Source organism: Poecilia formosa, unplaced genomic scaffold, assembly GCF_000485575.1.
Source record: "Poecilia formosa unplaced genomic scaffold, Poecilia_formosa-5.1.2 Scaffold33, whole genome shotgun sequence".
Classification (NCBI taxonomy): domain Eukaryota; kingdom Metazoa; phylum Chordata; class Actinopteri; order Cyprinodontiformes; family Poeciliidae; genus Poecilia; species Poecilia formosa.
The window spans coordinates 2,437,030-2,454,705 of NW_006799972.1; the positions used below are offsets into that span (position 1 = coordinate 2,437,030).

At 38.7% G+C, this 17,676-nt stretch overlaps 3 protein-coding genes across 8 annotated transcripts; 2 read left to right on the plus strand and 1 right to left on the minus strand.

Annotated features, from left to right (window-relative positions):
* Positions 1 to 1,030: 1,030 nt before the first annotated feature.
* Positions 1,031 to 3,589, minus strand: cmc2 (C-x(9)-C motif containing 2). 4 transcript variants are annotated; one of them, XM_007549852.2, is made up of 5 exons: positions 3,458 to 3,589; positions 2,185 to 2,252; positions 1,912 to 1,982; positions 1,763 to 1,834; positions 1,031 to 1,648 (listed from the first exon to the last, which is right to left on the minus strand). In XM_007549852.2, the coding sequence occupies exons 2-5, from the start codon at positions 2,219 to 2,221 to the stop codon at positions 1,568 to 1,570; spliced, it is 261 nt and encodes an 86-aa protein (XP_007549914.1). In that variant the 5' UTR covers positions 2,222 to 2,252; positions 3,458 to 3,589; the 3' UTR covers positions 1,031 to 1,567. The 4 variants fall into 4 exon arrangements, with proteins under 4 accessions (XP_007549914.1, XP_007549913.1, XP_007549916.1 ...); XM_007549851.2 differs by having other exon boundaries at positions 3,297 to 3,589; XM_007549854.2 differs by lacking the exon at positions 2,185 to 2,252 and having other exon boundaries at positions 1,912 to 2,020; positions 3,458 to 3,586.
* Positions 3,590 to 4,199: 610 nt separating this feature from the next.
* Positions 4,200 to 7,864, plus strand: cenpn (centromere protein N). Of its 3 annotated transcripts, XM_007549856.2 has the most exons (10): positions 4,202 to 4,548; positions 4,712 to 4,757; positions 5,396 to 5,455; positions 5,866 to 5,939; positions 6,027 to 6,200; positions 6,278 to 6,379; positions 6,550 to 6,604; positions 6,709 to 6,818; positions 6,924 to 7,047; positions 7,336 to 7,864. In XM_007549856.2, the coding sequence occupies exons 1-10, from the start codon at positions 4,378 to 4,380 to the stop codon at positions 7,428 to 7,430; spliced, it is 1,011 nt and encodes a 336-aa protein (XP_007549918.1). In that variant the 5' UTR covers positions 4,202 to 4,377; the 3' UTR covers positions 7,431 to 7,864. The 3 variants fall into 3 exon arrangements, with proteins under 3 accessions (XP_016525848.1, XP_016525847.1, XP_007549918.1); XM_016670362.1 differs by lacking the exon at positions 7,336 to 7,864 and having other exon boundaries at positions 4,200 to 4,548; positions 6,278 to 6,402; XM_016670361.1 differs by lacking the exon at positions 5,396 to 5,455 and having other exon boundaries at positions 4,201 to 4,548.
* Positions 7,865 to 8,456: 592 nt separating this feature from the next.
* Positions 8,457 to 16,071, plus strand: atmin (ATM interactor). Its single transcript, XM_007549857.2, has 4 exons — positions 8,457 to 8,820; positions 12,037 to 12,162; positions 13,066 to 13,265; positions 13,369 to 16,071. Exons 1-4 carry the CDS (start codon positions 8,518 to 8,520, stop codon positions 15,134 to 15,136), a joined length of 2,397 nt encoding a protein of 798 aa, XP_007549919.1. The 5' UTR covers positions 8,457 to 8,517; the 3' UTR covers positions 15,137 to 16,071.
* The last annotated feature ends 1,605 nt before the right edge of the window (positions 16,072 to 17,676 follow it).

Below are 17,676 nucleotides of genomic sequence, written 5' to 3' on the forward strand. Positions count from 1 at the left end.
ATGCATCATTCTCCCTATTTTACAATCATTTATTCACAAAACTGCAAACATTTCAGCTAACCCTGCCTAAGCCAACAACTCACTCCCAACACAGACGGAGCAGCCTGCTCTTTTCTCACTGTAGACCATACCCGACTTGAATAATCCAGAGATCTGAAGCTACGAGCTCAAAGGCTTTTCCAAGAAGCTTTGTTCGAGGGAAGAGGCCAGAACAAGGATAATTGGACTATACTTATGATGGATCCTATAAAGGGAACCAGTTACTTAACCTAGCATGTAGGTCTTGAGTAAAGTCCTGTGGGTTCTTCCTAGGCAAAGTCCAAGCAAGCCGTGTGGGAATCCCACCCTTCGTGGGGAGTGGACGGGTTCAGTTTGATGTCATTTGGGTCTGTGGTCTGATCCCTGACTGCCAATTTGAACGTGGTGCGACCTTTAATCTGTTTGGATTTTGAGAAAATTCTACTGTTCTCATCTCAGTCACACATTTTTAACATAATACAGAGTTTGATTTTCTGGGAAATGACAAATAAATACACTACATAATATTATTCATACCTATTTTATCAAGTTTAGTCAATGTCAGACCTGACATTTATCAGTGCCATCACAGGATTGTCTCCCAGTTGTGGGAGGAAGAGGTGAAAATGGTTTTCATTTCTTAAATCTTGCTGCCTCAAACATCATCAGCTAAATATATTTCACACGCTCAACAAAATGTAAACGGTAAACAGATTGCGAATAGTTTTACAAAAAGGGTTGCCACGTGTTTTAAAATGCCTACAAAGAGTTTGTTAATTACATGGATGCAAAAGCCTAAAGTGGCAAGGATCTGAAGATCTGCAAGAATCAAAAAGGTTTTGCTGAAGGCATCTCGATTGAAATTTTCAGACATTTTTATACCAGGCTCATACGGGAGAACATCACAATGCTGTTTTTCCACTGAAATAGCTGGAGCCATGTAATATAAATATATATATATATCAGTGGACGGGACAAGTGTGTTATTGACTGAATTAGTTATTGCAAATTTGAGTTTAGAAATGGAGAATTTGGCATTTTATTTAAAAACAAAAAATCTGGAAACAATCTAAATCCCCATTCAACAAATTTTCATAACAATAAACATCTTTGTCAGCGGGAGAGAGATTCCTGAGCGGTGTAGTCAACAAGTACGACGACTGGAACCATCACATGAAATAAAGTAAAAAAAAAAAAAAAAAATCTAAGATCAATTAAACATTAGAGAAGTAAGAGAAAGACAGTGTATATCTGAAAAGCTAGATGATTTTTTTCTCCAACTGACCTGCATGTTTTGGTATCCGCTCTTAGAGCAGATTCCAATATCTACTCTGTAATTACGGAGGTAGAAACTCTGCACCAACCAAACAAACGACACAGTTGTGCAACAGATGATGGTACGATCAGCTGTAAATAATATTATAAACCACACTTCAAATTCACAGAGAAACATAACCACCATTGTTCCTCTGTGTTGACAGAAAACCAGTCATGGGAGCCTTGTTCACGGTCTCATGTTCACTTTTATGTCCAAATGTTTGTGGATGTATTAAAACTGCTTGGGTCCTTCCTTTATCCTCTTTCGCATTTCTTCTGCGTGCTTCTTGCTGCGCTCTCGTTTTTCCAATCGCTGTGAAACGAAAGGAATCAAGAGACACAGGAGAAAATTATTAGCAAAATAAAATGAATACCATGGCACTTTTTACATACCGTTTCATAATTAACTAAAAACAAACTGACTGACCTCTTTCTTCAGACAGTGACGCATGGCACGGTCGGCGTCATTACATGTGCCAAAGAACTTCATGACATTGTGCTGATGGAGACATGAAGAGATTACGTGGCTTAGTGAAGAAACGGGTGGCGAGAAAACAAGGTAGAGAAGCGGCTCACCTCTTTGTGGCACTGTCGCAGGAGGCTTATGAGTTCATTGCACTCATCTGTGTGCAGGTGAGGTGAAAGGTCAGGGTGCATTCTGAGTCAAGGAACCACTGCAGCAACGCTGAAAACAACAAACAAAGGTGGCCCTAAGAATAAGACCGCACATCTGAAAAGCACCACGAAACCTTCCTAGTTAGTACTCTGGAGAAGCATGGCTGGTTCTCACTGTTTCCAGCATTACATATACATTAACCACAGTACTGTCAGAGGTCTTCTAAAGGATACTAATGCCACCCCAACCCTCTCCTTCTTGCTCTGTCATTGTGACGACCGACTTCCCTGCGGACACTTACCTGCAGAAACAGAAGACACGAACATGCAACACTGCGTACAGCAAGTCATCAAACAGAAGTGAAATGGGAGACATCGCCTCATCCTAGTCAAAATAAACACACGCATGTTAAGCGTGACTTTCCTCCGTTTCACGTTTAGCATGCTCGGATGTGACCCTGATGATAACCGGACCTTCTGGCAACCCTTATCGTTGTTTATTGCAACTCTCTTGTCAGTTCAGCTGCTATCCACATCATATTCCACCACCAACAAGTAACAGTGCCGTGATCAGGCAACTCGTACAAAGAAATCAGTAGGTGCTGAGCCCCCAGTGAAACAAGGCTGTGGAAGTGTGTGGAAGTGCTCCAAGTCCTCCAAATTGAGCATGGTTGCTGTAAAAATGAATAAAGTTGAAGGGAGGGGCTTTGTAATGAGTAATAAGAAGGCAGCAGCAAATTTCTTGTCATCATCATATTTTTTTTTTTTTCTAAAATTCCAATTTGCCAAACAGAATAAAATGATCATGGAAGTGATGGAAGACTGTAGCGTGGGCTTATATTGGTGTGAAAGAGGGCTGAATCTGAATGTCCATCACACATGCATGAGAAAAATGACAGTCACTATGAAGAGGCAGTTTAGGGGTGTTGATTGATGTCAAGATTAATCAAAATAGAAATATCGGGCAAATATGTTTTTACGAAAAAGTGACATTAAATGGTGGTTATCGTAGGTCTAATTACATCTTAATTTACAAGTATTACTAGAAATGCTTGACTTTTATTGTTGCTTACACAAATGCATTATATTTGTCCAGAGAAATAGTTCGTTTTGATCTTTTAACTTCTATTCTGACTAGAAACGCAGTCTTTAATCCATTGGAGATTATTATACCCTAGAACATACCGATGAAACATTTTGCCCATCTACATTCATCGTGTAGATTTATAGTAGTAGTAAGGGACCGGAAGAAGATGACAAGGGTCTCTAGAAACCGTTTGTTTTAATACTGTAAATCTTCTAAGCTATTTGAAGACACTGAGCACTGTCAGCTGAATAAAACTTACCAGATTTAAAGATGTGTCTTCTGAGAACCTTCCCAGCACACTGCGACCTAATGTCAGGTTAACTAATAGCTAGGCCTTAGCTAAAGCAACACACATATTTACATTCACGAAACAACGTATTAGCACTCCAGAAACAACAAATCTGTAACTCGATGCAATACCTGGTCTGGTTTAACTATCTATTATCAACGTTAGAGCAGAAACAAGCACAATCTCTTTGAAAGACGTGGAGCTGTAGGACATTAGAGATTCTCACAACGCTTTCATAACTTTTGGCACAAACACTGTGGGACAGAGCAAACAACGAATCATCGTCCGAGTTTATTTAATTTTGACCAATCGTGTGCGTTTTATCAAGAAAAGGCGGGTTCAAAGGTTTGGAGGAAATGCAAGAGAATTATCTACTACTTGTATCCGAGTTTGCTTTCTTTTTAATGCTACATGTTTAGATAAAAATCTATATTTAAGTTTGCTCTGGCGTTTGAGTTTATTTAGTTTTTTTTATTTATCAAACTCTATTAGAAAGTCAACGTTACAAAATGAAGTAAACAAAGGATAAATGAAAGTAGTCAACAACGAACAATAGGCAAAGGCCAAGTCTTTTAATCATACCATATTAAACAAGGAGCGAAAATTTATCATTTATAGCAGTTTTTACATTATGGAAATTATCGCTTCATTCATAAATCAACAAAAAAATAGTATTGAATTATAAAATATGAATTTATCAATGTGATTTTTAGACTGTTAAATATGTAAATTAATCAAAATTGGTCTACCTATTTGGGATAAAAAACAATATTGTGGGTTGTTGTTTTTTTTCAACCTTTTCATTCGCACTGACTTTAGTATAGTCGGAAACGGGAATGTTAAAAGCAATACTACTCCGACTCACCAGAGAGCGCTAAAGCACACATAGAACGCTTGTTGTTAGTTTCTGATTGGTTGATTCATCCTGTCTGTGGCAGAGGCGGTTTGTTTGGAGTGTTTCAGTAGCTCACAGTTGCTAACGCGTCTGTTAAACAGTACAAATACAGTTTTATAGTACGCGGGTTGGGTTTTATTTGTTGCCTAAGGAAATATGGATAATTTGGCGAAACACTTACTGCAGCGACTGATGCGACGGATCCCTGCCTCGATGCTTCAATCCACGCTGGACAAATGGGGGCGTCTGACCGCAGAAAAGCGAAAATCCTTAGATTTCACTCAGTCAAAATTGACCATAACCCAAGAACTAGTCGCCCTTTGTGAGGTATATTGAAGCTTATTCTCTTGAATAAGGTGTATATATATTCGTTTATGTTTTAAACAAAGTGTTGTGCGATTAAGCAACAGCACCTATTGTATGTAAATGTGATATTAGTTCAAATGAACAATAGATATTATTGTTTTTAATTTCTCATTTTTCTTAACAGGAAAGTGAACTGACTGTAAAACACATCACAGAACTGGAGATGATATGTAAGTACAGTTCGTAAACTGTGGTTTTGACTTTGCGATACTTTTTCATGTATTATCTTACAGAAACCTTTGTAAAAAAAAATGCATGCAGATTTTATCAATGAAAGAAAAATCAAACTTATTTTTTTTTCTTTTCAGACACCTCTGCTTCTTCTCCCTTTATGGAAATAGTGTTTAGATGGTGCATAGGATTCATAGGGAACTATCATTTATTCTTAGAGCCATTCATACAAACCTGTTGTAAAATTGTACCGATGCTTGAAGGAAGATGGACAGACTGTGTATTTTTAAAGTTGGTTTTCCTGGATACAGACTTACTTAGTTCACCTGATTTAAAAAAAAAAAAACTCACTTTAGTTATAAAAGGACACTTGTTGCCCATTAAATCTAATTTTAGATTAGATAAGTGAAGAGGCTTTTATTTGACAAAAGAAAGTGAAGCAAAGCGAAGCCCAAAAATACAGTTGTCATAGTCAGCACTTAAGTACCAGTGTGTAGCAACATTATTTACATAAAGTCAAAGAAACATAACTTTTGGCAGTCTGAACACAATCTTATAACTGCAACCATTGCTGTTAGTTATTTAATTAATGGACTGCAGTAAAACTTAATATTTAACTTTGGTTTCATTGTCTTAGATGTCACTGAGAATCCAAACCAGGGAATGTGGCACACCTTCCAGCTTTTGGATCCTGAGGGTAGGTCAGAACAAGATTATCCACCTTATAACTTTAAAATATTAAAACCTGATAGCTTGCTTTAATTTATCTAAAAAAAAAAAGTGGAACTGATATTTCAATTGTTAATCTGCTGAAATCTAGGTCATAATGTGCACCAGTATAAGTATAATTTCAATATCACATATTTTATATTTTTGCATTTAAAAAGATGTTATGTTTATCCATAGTAAATAAATATCAGTTTGGGCATCTTTTGTAAAATATAGCTCATATCTTTAAAGATGAATAGACATTACAGTGTGACCATCAATTTGGAATTTTACTGCTGAAATAATTGTTCGTATTTTTACATCCTTTAAATGAGATTTAACCACTTTCTATCTGTTCTATTTTAATTTTTTAATTTTTTTTTTTTTTTTTGTTCACAGATGACGCTCACTCTGTGGAGCTAATGCAGTTTAAGGAACAATTCAAATCCCATCTCAGTGAGCTCAAAAGAAATGTGAGCCTAAAAACACTTTTGCGGTTGCATTTGTCTTTAACGTTCTATTTGAAATATCGATGATGTCTTTTTTGATTTTGATCAAAGGTGTCGGTCAAAATTAAGAAGCACACAGACGAAGCTGTCTGGATCCGAGTTGCCTGGGGAGACGGCTTGTCTCGGCCCAACCACCTGAAAGCAACATATGTTGTTCATTATCTCCAGACCCCTTATGTTTTTGTTAATGCTTTGTCTTCAAAGAATAAGCCTCTGCTCTTGCAGGTGAGGTGAAAAACTATTTTTTTGTGTGTGTGCATTTTAAGTACTTTCCATCTTCTAAAAGTGATTTTTTGCTGCAGGCCTTGACTTTGTCCACTAAACATCAACAAATTAAGGCTGCTAACCTGAGTGGACAGAAGCTGACCGCTCTCAGGGACCTGCTGATGAGGCAGTACCAACAAGTAAGCCAGCCTCCTCTGATGAGGTAGCAAAACACTCCAGTGGTTTAAGATTAATGTTATTTTTTTTTTTTTGCCGGTTTCTTATTTTAAAGGGTTAAAAGAGTTGTTTTAACCACAAATTAACAATTCTGTTGGAGAATTATCTGATTTAACTTTTTCTCTCTCTTTAGGTGTTTCCAACAAAGTATCCCAGCCCTCTTCCAGAGAGTGACCAAAGCATTTCAAGTATGTTGAGTGGAATTATCTCCAGGCAATCTATTTATGTTGGATATCTTGCTTTCTTTAACATTGCAATTTTGCCGTTTGCGTGCTTGGTTGTGTACATTTAGAGCTGCGCATTGAAAAAGTGCAAGCTGAGGCATCAGCAAACAGACATCGAATGGCGGGAGAAACGTTCGGCGATGGGATGTTACCTGCACTACAGTCTGCATTCTTTCAGGTAAAATGCACAATAATTGAATATAGGTCATGTTTGACACAGAAATGTAATCTTGCTTTTATTTGATATTTTTTCTGTTTTTTTGCTGTTGTTTTTTTCTTTTAGCTGGAAACAAAATTCAAAGACCCTACTAATGAAGCCATGACACAACGGGATGAGCCATTCATATGCAGTGTTAAATTTTCAAGTTCCAACCTCCTTGAATCACTCAGACATTGTGCATCCTCAGGTACTAGACATGCCATAAAGAAAATTATACATGTAATATATATATTTTTTTGAAAACTTTTCTCAGCACATGCAGTTCTCTAAATATGTCCACAAGAGGGCACACACTTTTTGTAGAAACCACCGTGCTTGTTTGACTCTAACTGAATGAGCCACATCTTGTATTGATGAACTTAACATATTTTTAGAAACAGGAAGACTTTATTTTTATTTTAAAAGACAATAAGTTGAGTTTTGCGGTTTTCTAGTGTCAGCCTAACTCTCTCTTATGTTTTCTTCCACTTTGCAGGAATTGCCTCAACCCCTGTCACACCCTTGTTGTCGTCTATTCCTCTAAAAGGCAGGAATTATTTTGTCATTACCGACAATGTTCCTAATGCTTAATCATATCTGTGCCAGACACAACCCTGATTTAAAATTTTCCCCTACTGGAATGATTCACAACTTTTCCCACACTTTCAGGTAACTTATTGTCCATAGAAAATTTAGTTTAAACCAGACCATTTTAATAAGTTTCTCTTTTCTTAAAATAAAATCTCTTTCACTTTTTTTATGCACCTTATGTCATGTAAATCTGGATTTTTAAAGCTAGTGTTGTTTTTTATTTTTTATTTTTTTTCTTTATGTTGTCAGGGGTAAGGACTGTACAATTAATTGTTGCGTTACTCTTAGTTAAGTTCTTGAAGATAATCTTTTTAGTACACCCTGCAAATAAATTAACACTGCAGTTTTTTTCTGTTATGTAATGAAATTTAGATGTGATTTTGGATTTGCAGTTTTGTTTAAGTGTAATAAAAAGGCATGGTTTTAAAACAAAACATTGTTTCCTATGTTCTGTATTACTGCAATATTAACGTATAGAGCAGATTTGGTTCCAGTAATAAACTATGTATTGACATTCCTTTATAGTATTACACCATGCATCAAAAATCTATTATTGTTTTGTAACTCAAGCGTGTTATGAGTATTGTTACTGTTGTTTCAATTGCTTCCTCAGACAAGGTGAAAGATGAGGCCTACAGTAGCAGTTACACATGAGAAAACTATGGGTTGCTCATGTAAAGTTACTAAATAAATAAGCATCTGCTTTGTTTAAAACATTTTTCAAAAGTTTTGATTATGCAAAAAAAAAAGGTACAAAGTATTAATGAAAAATTGAAGTAACTACATAGGAACTCATATTTTTCAAAACAAATTATTAAAAGATCTGAAAATTTCTAAGAATTGCCCACTCTTTTAACTCTTTATTATTTGTTTAGTTAACATTTATGCTTTTAATTAGGGTCTAACTGAAAAAAAAGTCAGTCCTACTTTACAAAACGGAAGTTTGGAAGTTGTCTTGGACGTGACGAAGCTCCGCTTTGTTAACGTCATCGTAGTAAGTGGTGATTGGCTGAGACGCCTTTCAGTCAAAGCTGAGGGGACGTTTACCCCATGCTAAGGTCCCTTTCAGTCAAAGCGGAGGGACGTCATGCCCCTGTTCATTCAATGCTCCTGCTGGGGGGGCTCTATGCGAAACAGAATGGACTGTCAACACAGAAACATGGCCGTTTCTGCAACGGCCAAGGCAAGCAGCAGGCATAACTCGACTGCAGGCGGCGTGAAATGCTGCGAGGAGCCTGTGCCGCAGTGTCGGGAAATAATAAAACCCACCATCATCGAGCTGACCAAAGAAGTTAGGACGAACATCCTCTGCACCGTGGAAGGATGTGGCAAGATTCTCCCCAACACGCCTGCATTGAACATGCATCTGGTAAAGTCGCACCGAATAAAGGTGAGTAAAGCAGTACAGGTAAACATCCCAATATAGCTTAACTGTGGAAACAACTGCAATGCTAATTTGGCTAACTCGTGATGGAGAACGCCCAAAAGCTGGAAAAACGCAAGTCATCCAACTTCGAATTAGCTCATTTACAGATGAGTAGTGAAGAGATAACAAAAACTACTCGAGCTTTTTTTCAGTTTTATATGAGTAATGCTTACGTAGTGACCGTTTACCTACTGGCTGGTTAGCTACATTAAACTAGCTGTATGTGCTACCATGTGTTCTGGTTTATGTAGCTTTTCTTTTCTTATTGCAGCCACTTCGTTTAAGAGAAAAATAAAAATCACACAACAAAACTACCTGCCATTTTTTGTTTAATATACTTCATCTTACCCCAGTAAAATGCACGTGTATGGTTTGCTGGTTGTACAAAACAACAGAAACACCAGCATTTTGTCATTATTATACTGTTATGTGTTTGCTTTGAATGTTGTAATGACTTTTTTTTTTAACTTTCACTATTTTATGACAGCATGGTACAAGACAAATAATTTGAGAAAACAATTGAGCTCCTCCACCTCCTTCCAGTGGTCCTGCCATCTGCAGGAATGCCTTCTTTGGGTCAGAAATGACCAATCACAGCCAGAAGGAAGGTCTTAGCCTCTTAATAGCCTTTTAACTGGGAACTTTGTATCTAACTGGAAAGCTTAATAAGACATGGTATGAAAACCATATTAATAATAATAAAAAAAACAATGCTTATAATCATTTTAGCAACAATTAATTCCTTTCTCAATAATCAATCAATGAAACCTTATGTTTCCACTGGTATTTTCAGCCAATCTCAGATGTTATGAACTCCAAGGTTTTAGGTTGGATGAGCTCTCTGCCTACACCCTAACATTTTACTCGCTCTGCTGATTCTCTTCAGGACAAGGGTCACTTTAAAGTGCTACTGCTACGTCCAGTCTGAACAAATGTTTAACAAAATGTAAATAATACTTTAGATCTCAAAATGTCGGCTGAATGAATACTTTGGAGCTGAACTCTATGTCACCAGAGAGCACAACGATCCTAGTTAAACAACAGAACAGAAATGTGCATGATCAGCCTTTTATATTAAAATCAGTGGGGACTAAGACGGCCTGTTTAATGTGAATAGTTGGCACTCTGTAAGGTTTACGTTGGTTTGATAAATAAAGTTTAAGTAGAGACAGTTTAAGCTCTTGGCTTAAAGTCAGAGAAACGTCCTCGTCCTTTCTGTGGGTGGCTGTAATTCACTGTCTGCCCTCCATGAATGAAGTTCCTTTCTGGCCAAGCCTCCCCTTTGTCCAGTGACAGACTAAGCTCTTTGTTTAAAATAGGTGAATGTGAGAATTTGAATTAGCTCTTAGTAGCCAATGTAGGCAGGCTGGAGAAGTTTTTTATTTTTTTATTTTTAAAGAACCAGTAAGCCCACTGGACTTACCATGAAAAGGCTGCGTTAGCCATATTAACGTGACGGACGGCGAACATTGTGGGTGTAGGCAAGTTTGGAAAAACAGTAGATCAACTTCGCTGACCCATTGTTTTGTTCCCGTTTATCACAATCCATGCAGTTAGCTTTAATTTCGTTAGTGTATCTGCAATGGATTTTCAGATGAAAGAAAGGAGCAAACTCTGACATTTAATTTGAGTGAAAACTTGGAGGCAGATCAATACGCTCCTTTGTGAAACTGCTATTAGTGGTGATGATGATAGTCCAGTGGTGATAAACTTCTTGGATTCTGCTGCTTCTCACTTTGCACTTCTTTTTTCTGAATTATTCACGACTTGAGGCTGCCAAACCGAGGCCTGGTGTTGGTGTTTTCATAGAGGTAGACGGAATGTTTTGGTTTGGCCATCTCTCTTGCCATAGAGTAGCTCCAGACTATTATTGCCACTCATAATTGTATTTTACAGTTTCTCAGAGGAGAGAAATGATCCCTGCAATCACTACGTAACAGTTGTAGATCAGCTAGCTTTTTTAGCTACGTGCTGATAACAAATATTTTTTTTTTTACTTTAAGTAGGCTTCAGCACTTAACCATAAGGTGACGGATCCAAGGCGGCCAGCAGGAAGAGCAACAGTTCTTCATGTGGGCTTTCTGCTCTCTCTCTTCTCGCTGATAAAGCAGAGGGGCCTTTAATCACCATCCTCAGCTTGTCTTCTCCCTCTAGCGTTTCACCAGATGGAGATGACCTTGGCTGCTGAAAGATGACAGTGTTTGTTGTGGCAGTGGTGCTGCCTGTTTATGATGTGTCGAATTCATTTAGTGGCGCTTCCTGGGGATAGTAATCTGTTTTACTGAATGTAACAACTGAGGTCCTTGAAATGCATTAAAAGAGAAGTCACGATGGCAACACGTCTTGAAAAAATAATAAATGTTTTATGTGTGGCACTTCAAATATTTTTGCTTTCTTATCTGTTACAGCTAATTATATTGTTTTCCAAGTCATTCTATGAGTTGTCAGCTAAAACAAAATGTAAGTTCAAGCCAAAGTAAACATACATATCAGAAATGGTAATAGCATTTGTGCTTGATTGATTCTTTAGGTAACATAACAAAGAATCTTATGTCTTTGCTAAATTCTCTTGTTTGTGCAAAAAAATGTAATGAACATGTTTTATATAGCCCACAGATATATCATAACTTGCTCAAGGAAGCCTCATAGTTCATCTTCAAGTGGTGACTTATAAGAAAAATGCATATGTGGGTTGTAGATAATTTAACAATGTATTGATTTAATAAAAAAAAAAAAAAAATGGGGCTTCAGACTGTAGGAAAAGCACACAGTCACAGCAGCCCGGCGCGTCGTCCTCATGCTGGTCAGCAGCTTCGTCACACTCTGCTTAGGGATGTCATCCAGTTTCTCAACAAGCATTTGTGGCAATTCAGTCAATGTGCTCTCAGTGTCATACAGTATTTATTGTAAAGAAGCATTGTTACAACCATGAAATGATTAACCACACACAGTTTTACCTACATTTTTTTTAACTAAGTGTATTTGGTTTAATTTTAACTTCTTGTTAACTTTGTAGTTTTGAAATACCTTTTAAATCACTACTGCATTTGTTGAATCAGAATCAAAGACTTGTACATCTTTAACGTGTAAAAAAAAAAACAAAAAAACAAATGCAACTATTTTAAATGTCTTTTTTGTTGTTGTTGTCTTTTGGCTTTTTGCTGTGACTAACCTCTTCAGGATGGAATTGTCAACCCCACAGTCAGAAAGGAGATGAAGGGCTCACAAAAACTTTACTGCTGTCCCATCGAGGGCTGTCCCAGGGGCCCCAACAGACCTTTCTCACAGTTCTCCCTGGTTAAGCAAGTAAGAACTCTCACCCTAAAAATCCAATGATTTCTTAGCCTCTTTGTACCTTTCCAAAAGGTACCAACCCATTGGTGATGTGAGACTCACTACAAAGAAAAAGGTTTCCTCCACTTTACACTAAACCCTAAAACAAAACCAAAAGAATAGCATGGTGCTTTTGTTCTTTCAGATGGTTCGATTGTTTACATCAGTTAAGTTTCAAAAAATGAAATATTTGAGTTGTTTGATTTTTTTATTTATTTTTTTTTTTTACCACAAACAATTTATTTAAGATGTCTTCTCAGGTTTTCTGAAAACCTGAAGAAGTATCTACGTCTGCCAGGGTTTGCAGTGACTATTTTAGTAACAAAACTTCTTTATGTAAATTTACATGGGCCTCTAATAATCTCATTGGTTACCAACTGCAGCTTGCCATTATCATGTCATACCACAGTGCCATCAAACCTCTGTCTAATATTTAGTAGGTCTCTATTAATCTGCCAACACATCATTCTTGTTTGAGGCACGTCCTGTGAGTTTCAGGGTGGGCTCTCTGTGGATCAGGCATGTGGAGTTCACGGTCGTTCGCTTGGGGATTTATGAAGTCAGGCCGATTGCTTGGACTCTGGCATTTGCACTGAGTCCGTATTATATGGAGAGTTATATTCCAAAAGAAAGAGGAAAAACAACATGCCTGGTGCAGCATGTTGCCTTGTTATGGGAAGCTGTTGCCATGAGGGATTGTGTTTTCCCTTCAGCAGCATGTAGGTGGGTGGTATCCTCATGAATGCCTGAAGCAACGATTCCCTCAACAGAGCATTGTTTAGTCATGTAATAATCATTGTTCTTCCTTTTTCCTGTTGATTTTTGTCCAGTTAATAAACCTTTTTTTTTTAATCACTTTAATATGTGTCATTGTAGCATTACATGAAGATGCATGCGGAGAAAAAACACAAGTGCTCCAAATGTAACAACGGCTACAGCACAGAATGGGACCTGAAGAGGCACATCGAAGACTGTGGGAAGACCTATGAGTGTACATGCGGCTGCCCCTACGCCAGCAGAGCTGCTTTGTTGTCTCATATCTACCGGACTGGTCATGAAATTCCTACAGAACACAGGCATGTAAAAAAAAAAAGGAGAGAGAGCAAATGGGCAATGAGCAATACTCACGATTTATTGATTGATTGCTCTTTACCTAACTTGTTTTCTCTTTGTTTACAGAGTTCCTCCTGTGAAAAAGCGGAAGATGGAGAAACTTCTGAGTGTTTCTGAAAAAGTGAAGGTTCACGATTTGACTGTTCAGACGACTCCCGCTGCTAAAGGGGCGACAGAGACGGCTCTCCCCTCTGATTCAGCCGTGTACATCCTAGAGCCAACGAACCAGAGCGCCAACCCCCACAAGGGTCTTCAGAAGTTGCTCCTCCCAAAACCCAAGATGGCTTTAGTCAGCGTTCCAGTTATGCAGCTGGCCCATCTGCCTGTCCTTCTTCCGTCCACAGAAGGTGGCCCTCTGAGGTCTGTAGTGCTTGCAGTAGACAACCAAGGCTCTGTGAGCACTCTTCAGCTCCTGCCACAAACTCCAGGAGCGGTCCTACCGCAGCTCGATGTGAAAAGTTTAGCTTTCAAGGATTACATGCCTTCCTCACGTTCTAGCCAAGGTCCTATCAGCACAGGGGTTCAGGTCAGCCTGGATCCTGCGAGTACAGACGACTCGGCCGGCGGCGTGGCAGGACAGCGCGGTAGAAGCACCTCTACCAACATACAGACGGACAGGTCCTACTTGTCAAAAATGCCTCCGGTGGCCGGAGACGGAATTGGACTGTGTTCTGTGAGCGAGTCCTCAGTTTCATCCTGCTCCCAAACAGACATTAGTGTGAGCGCCCAAGTCCTCCTGCCAGTAAGTGTTGAAACTCAAACGTTCGTTTCCAGAGCCAAAGCCACATCATCCGTTGGAGCTCAGACTGACAGTCAGTGCCTGAGTCAAATTACTTCGCCCTGCTCATCTGTGCTGCCTTACAAAACTAAGCAGACGCAGACATATTTTGCAATGCCACAACTGGAAGAGAAGGCTCAGGATCAGGCCGCAATGTGCGCCGATCTGTTTGAAAACGACTCTCTCAGTGTTTCTACCCAAACGTGTGTGGATATAAATGAGACCCTCAACGCTGCTGGAAGCAATCTGTACGAGGACTCAAAGTCCGTGGCTGGTTTGTGTTTTGGCGTGCAGACACATGATCTTGGCGGAAGCAACATGGCGGATAATCAGACCCAAACAATAACCCTTTTAAATGACCTGGAGAACATTTTGTCTGATCACCAGGTCATCACAGAGGCCTCTGCTGGCTGTGGGTCCGGCCCAGGCTCCGTTCAGGAGCAGCACAACGGAATAGACTTTGACTTTGAGGAGTTCCTTAACGCTGTGCACATTCAGACCCAGACGGAGGAGAGCGAACTGGGTGTCCTGGGTGGCGACACACCTCTGGGGTCCCTAGACATTCAGACTCAGACTGATTTCCTCCTCATGGATGAACTGGACCAAAGTGAAGGACAGAGCCGGTCTCAAGCCAGTGACCTTGAGCTGTTTGACACTCAAACTCAGACTGACCTCAATTTCCTGCTAAATACTGGAAGCGGCATGCCCCTGAGCAACATCCTGCGACATTCGAGCTTTTCTATAAGCACAGAGTCCTCAGATACTGAAACACAAACCGACCTGGCCTCGTTTGCGGGAGGTCCTTCCTCACAGGCCCACACGGGTCAGGGCGAGCCTGGAAGGATGCTGAACAGCACAGAAACCCAGACCATGACCAGTCAGGCAGAGGGCCTGGGGCACCTTTTCCTGACCAGCAATGAAACACAGACTGTAATGGATGACTTCCTGTCAGCAGACCTGGCATGGAACATGGAGTCACATTTCAGCTCCGTGGAAACCCAAACATGCGAGGAGCTTTGTGCTCTCTTTCAGCACTCTGACAAACCAAACAGCTGAAAACCCTCACAAGGGAAGATTTTCCCCCCGAGCCGCTTTCTTCCAGAGGAATGAGTCTGTGTTGCTCTAGTAGCCGTTCGACCATTCCAGAGAGGGTGTCACTTCCGGAGCATTTCCAGGTCTACATCCTGACACGGGGTTCCTGCACAGTCTGGGAAAAATTACAGGATTTTATTTTACCATTTTGCAGGTCTGGAGAAGTATGAAAAGAGGAACGCAGAGGATGGGCAATGTTTGATTTTTTTTTTTTCTCCTGACTTTATTTTCTCATTTTTAATTTTCAAAAGGACATACATCCAATTATGTTTCATGAACGCTGTGGCTTTTGCATTTGCTTGTTTTTAAATCACTTTCTTTACCTTTGATTTACCACACAAGAGCTTGATGTACAATTCTAGCCATCCAGCATTCAGACATCAAAAAAGGAATCAGACATAAGAAAACTTCTGATGAACGTTTTAATACAACAACAAAAAAATGCCACACAGAATCCAGTTTCAGCACTGTTTCAGGATGTGTGGAACCTATAAATAAGGTTTCTATTCAAGATCTTCAAGGTTGATGATTTTGTGTTCAAACGTCCAGAATGCTATAAAAAGTAGAACAAACTCTGGAAATTTCAGTCTGGGAAAAAGTATGAAATTTCAAAAATGAAAAACTATGTAGAAACCCTGCTGATAGCTTTGGTGCACTTTATTAGATCAGTGGGCATGATTTATTAGCTCCTGTGACAGTTTACATATTTATTTGCACACAGAGTAACATGTTGCATGTGTCTTGTCTGAAATGCCATTTAACCCCGTATATTTCCACCGCGAGTGGTTTGTGATGTCACGTCTTTTACAGTTTAGTTTTTAAATCACCAGGTGTTAAAGCTTCTCGAACTCCTTGCATCTCAGCAGTGTAGGATGCAACAACACACATTGTTTACATTTTTTTTAAAAAGCGCGTGAAACCTTCGCAAGTTTGGCCGCACAACACGGCCGTCTTCTCTGCATCTGTGCGTTTGACGGCTGCCGTCCTTGAAGTTACTGTCGGCCCGAGGAAGGCTGTACGCTCTGCTTTACATGCTCTTAACATTTGAAGTTTATGAACGACGTGAGCGACGTCTTAAGTTGGTTTTCCTCTGAAACACTAAGTTCGCCTCGACCTAACCGATCCTTGCTCCAAGCAGCTAAAATAAATTTAAAATGTACAAGTATGCATTCATCTGTGGCACAAGTTTAAAAAAAAGTAATCGTTGAACAGTAGTGAGTTTTTGCACACTTTTTGTTTTTTTTTGTTTTTTGTTTTTTTTCATTGAAAATGTGATTGTGATGTTTAATGTTGTGGGAAAACTAAAACTTTATTATTATGTTTTTGTTGCTTGTAGTTAATCGCTCCAAGTCGTTTAATGGGCTTGGCTGTCATTGTCTATGACTTATTCATTAGCTGGGTGTAAGTTCATACAGTAGCAGCACTGTGTGCTGAAGCAATCCTGTATTGTCACTGTGCAGTAAAAGGTGAGTTAGACCTAGGATTAGCACCGTTACTGTACGTTTACCACTCGATAGAATGAAAGTAATATCCTTGAGATAACTTTTTAATTCTGTGTCTTGTTCAAAAGTGGCAAAATTTTATTTCTTTTTTCTTTTTAAATACTATTGAACTTTTTACCTCACAGCAGAATAGATTATGTTTGTAAAAGAGAACATAACCTTATAGGCCTTTTTTTGTTTGTTTGTTTTGTTTTGTCTGTGCCTTAATTCTGGTATTAACTTTGGTTTTGTCCCATAATAATTTGCTGCTTTTAGAGAAAACACGGACGACAAGCATATTTACAGCATCCATTTGTCCCAACATTGCATGCGTAGTCAATTCAGGAGGAATGTTATCAACATGGTTGCATGATGTACCAAAATATTTCTGGTTGGATTTGATCATTTTGTCGTAGGAAATGATTGCTGTTCAGCACATCATTTCAATAATAAGATAAGTTTCCATCTTATTATTTAATGGGTAAGTAGTTTTGTTGTTACAGTTTAAAAACAATTGGAAACTGAAGAATGTATAGAAAATAGCACAGTGTCTAAGTGTACCATACTCATTTACATTTTTTGCACAACATCCTAAATGATGATGGATATTTCCCTGTCTTAAGTTTTTTCTTTGTTTTGTTTTAGTTTTTTTTTTTGTCACATTGTAAATTTGACTATTTATTGTTTTTGAGATCTAGACTTCTAGTTTGTGGTTTTTGAATTCAGAAGAACACAGCATTGCTGTTTCCAGCTTTAGTGGAACAGACAAATGCCTTGCTTTAGAGAGAATATGTTTAATCTTTGTTGATCTGAATTATCAGCAACAGTATTTTCTCCCTGTAGAAAGGAGTGCATGCACAATTTATGTTTAGAGGAATTCAGCTTCAGTTGCCTCAATGCGTAGTTATCGGTTGCCTTGATTATTTGTTGAAGCTACTCTTCAGTTGTCAATAAATATTGGGGGGAAAAAAATTGTGCTATCTTTTTTTTCAAAAGTTTAAAGAAGTCATAAAACGCTTTGTG

What these genes read in the sequence shown, in the direction of transcription:
- cmc2 (XM_007549852.2), bottom strand. Translation starts at nt 2,221, where the DNA reads ATGACAGAGCAAGAAGGAGAGGGTTGGGGTGGCATTA. An exon ending in TGCGACAGTGCCACAAAGAG is followed by an intron (nt 1,835 to 1,911) that starts GTGAGCCGCTTC and finishes TGTCTCCATCAG; the next exon opens with CACAATGTCATGAAGTTCTT. An exon ending in GTCACTGTCTGAAGAAAGAG is followed by an intron (nt 1,649 to 1,762) that starts GTCAGTCAGTTT and finishes TTCGTTTCACAG; the next exon opens with CGATTGGAAAAACGAGAGCG.
- cenpn (XM_007549856.2), top strand. Translation starts at nt 4,378, where the DNA reads ATGGATAATTTGGCGAAACACTTACTGCAGCGACTGATGCGACGGATC. An exon ending in GAGTGACCAAAGCATTTCAA is followed by an intron (nt 6,605 to 6,708) that starts GTATGTTGAGTG and finishes GTGTACATTTAG; the next exon opens with AGCTGCGCATTGAAAAAGTG. An exon ending in TACAGTCTGCATTCTTTCAG is followed by an intron (nt 6,819 to 6,923) that starts GTAAAATGCACA and finishes TTTTTCTTTTAG; the next exon opens with CTGGAAACAAAATTCAAAGA.
- atmin (XM_007549857.2), top strand. Translation starts at nt 8,518, where the DNA reads ATGCCCCTGTTCATTCAATGCTCCTGCTGGGGGGGCTCTATGCGAAAC. An exon ending in AGTTCTCCCTGGTTAAGCAA is followed by an intron (nt 12,163 to 13,065) that starts GTAAGAACTCTC and finishes GTGTCATTGTAG; the next exon opens with CATTACATGAAGATGCATGC. An exon ending in GAAATTCCTACAGAACACAG is followed by an intron (nt 13,266 to 13,368) that starts GCATGTAAAAAA and finishes CTTTGTTTACAG; the next exon opens with AGTTCCTCCTGTGAAAAAGC.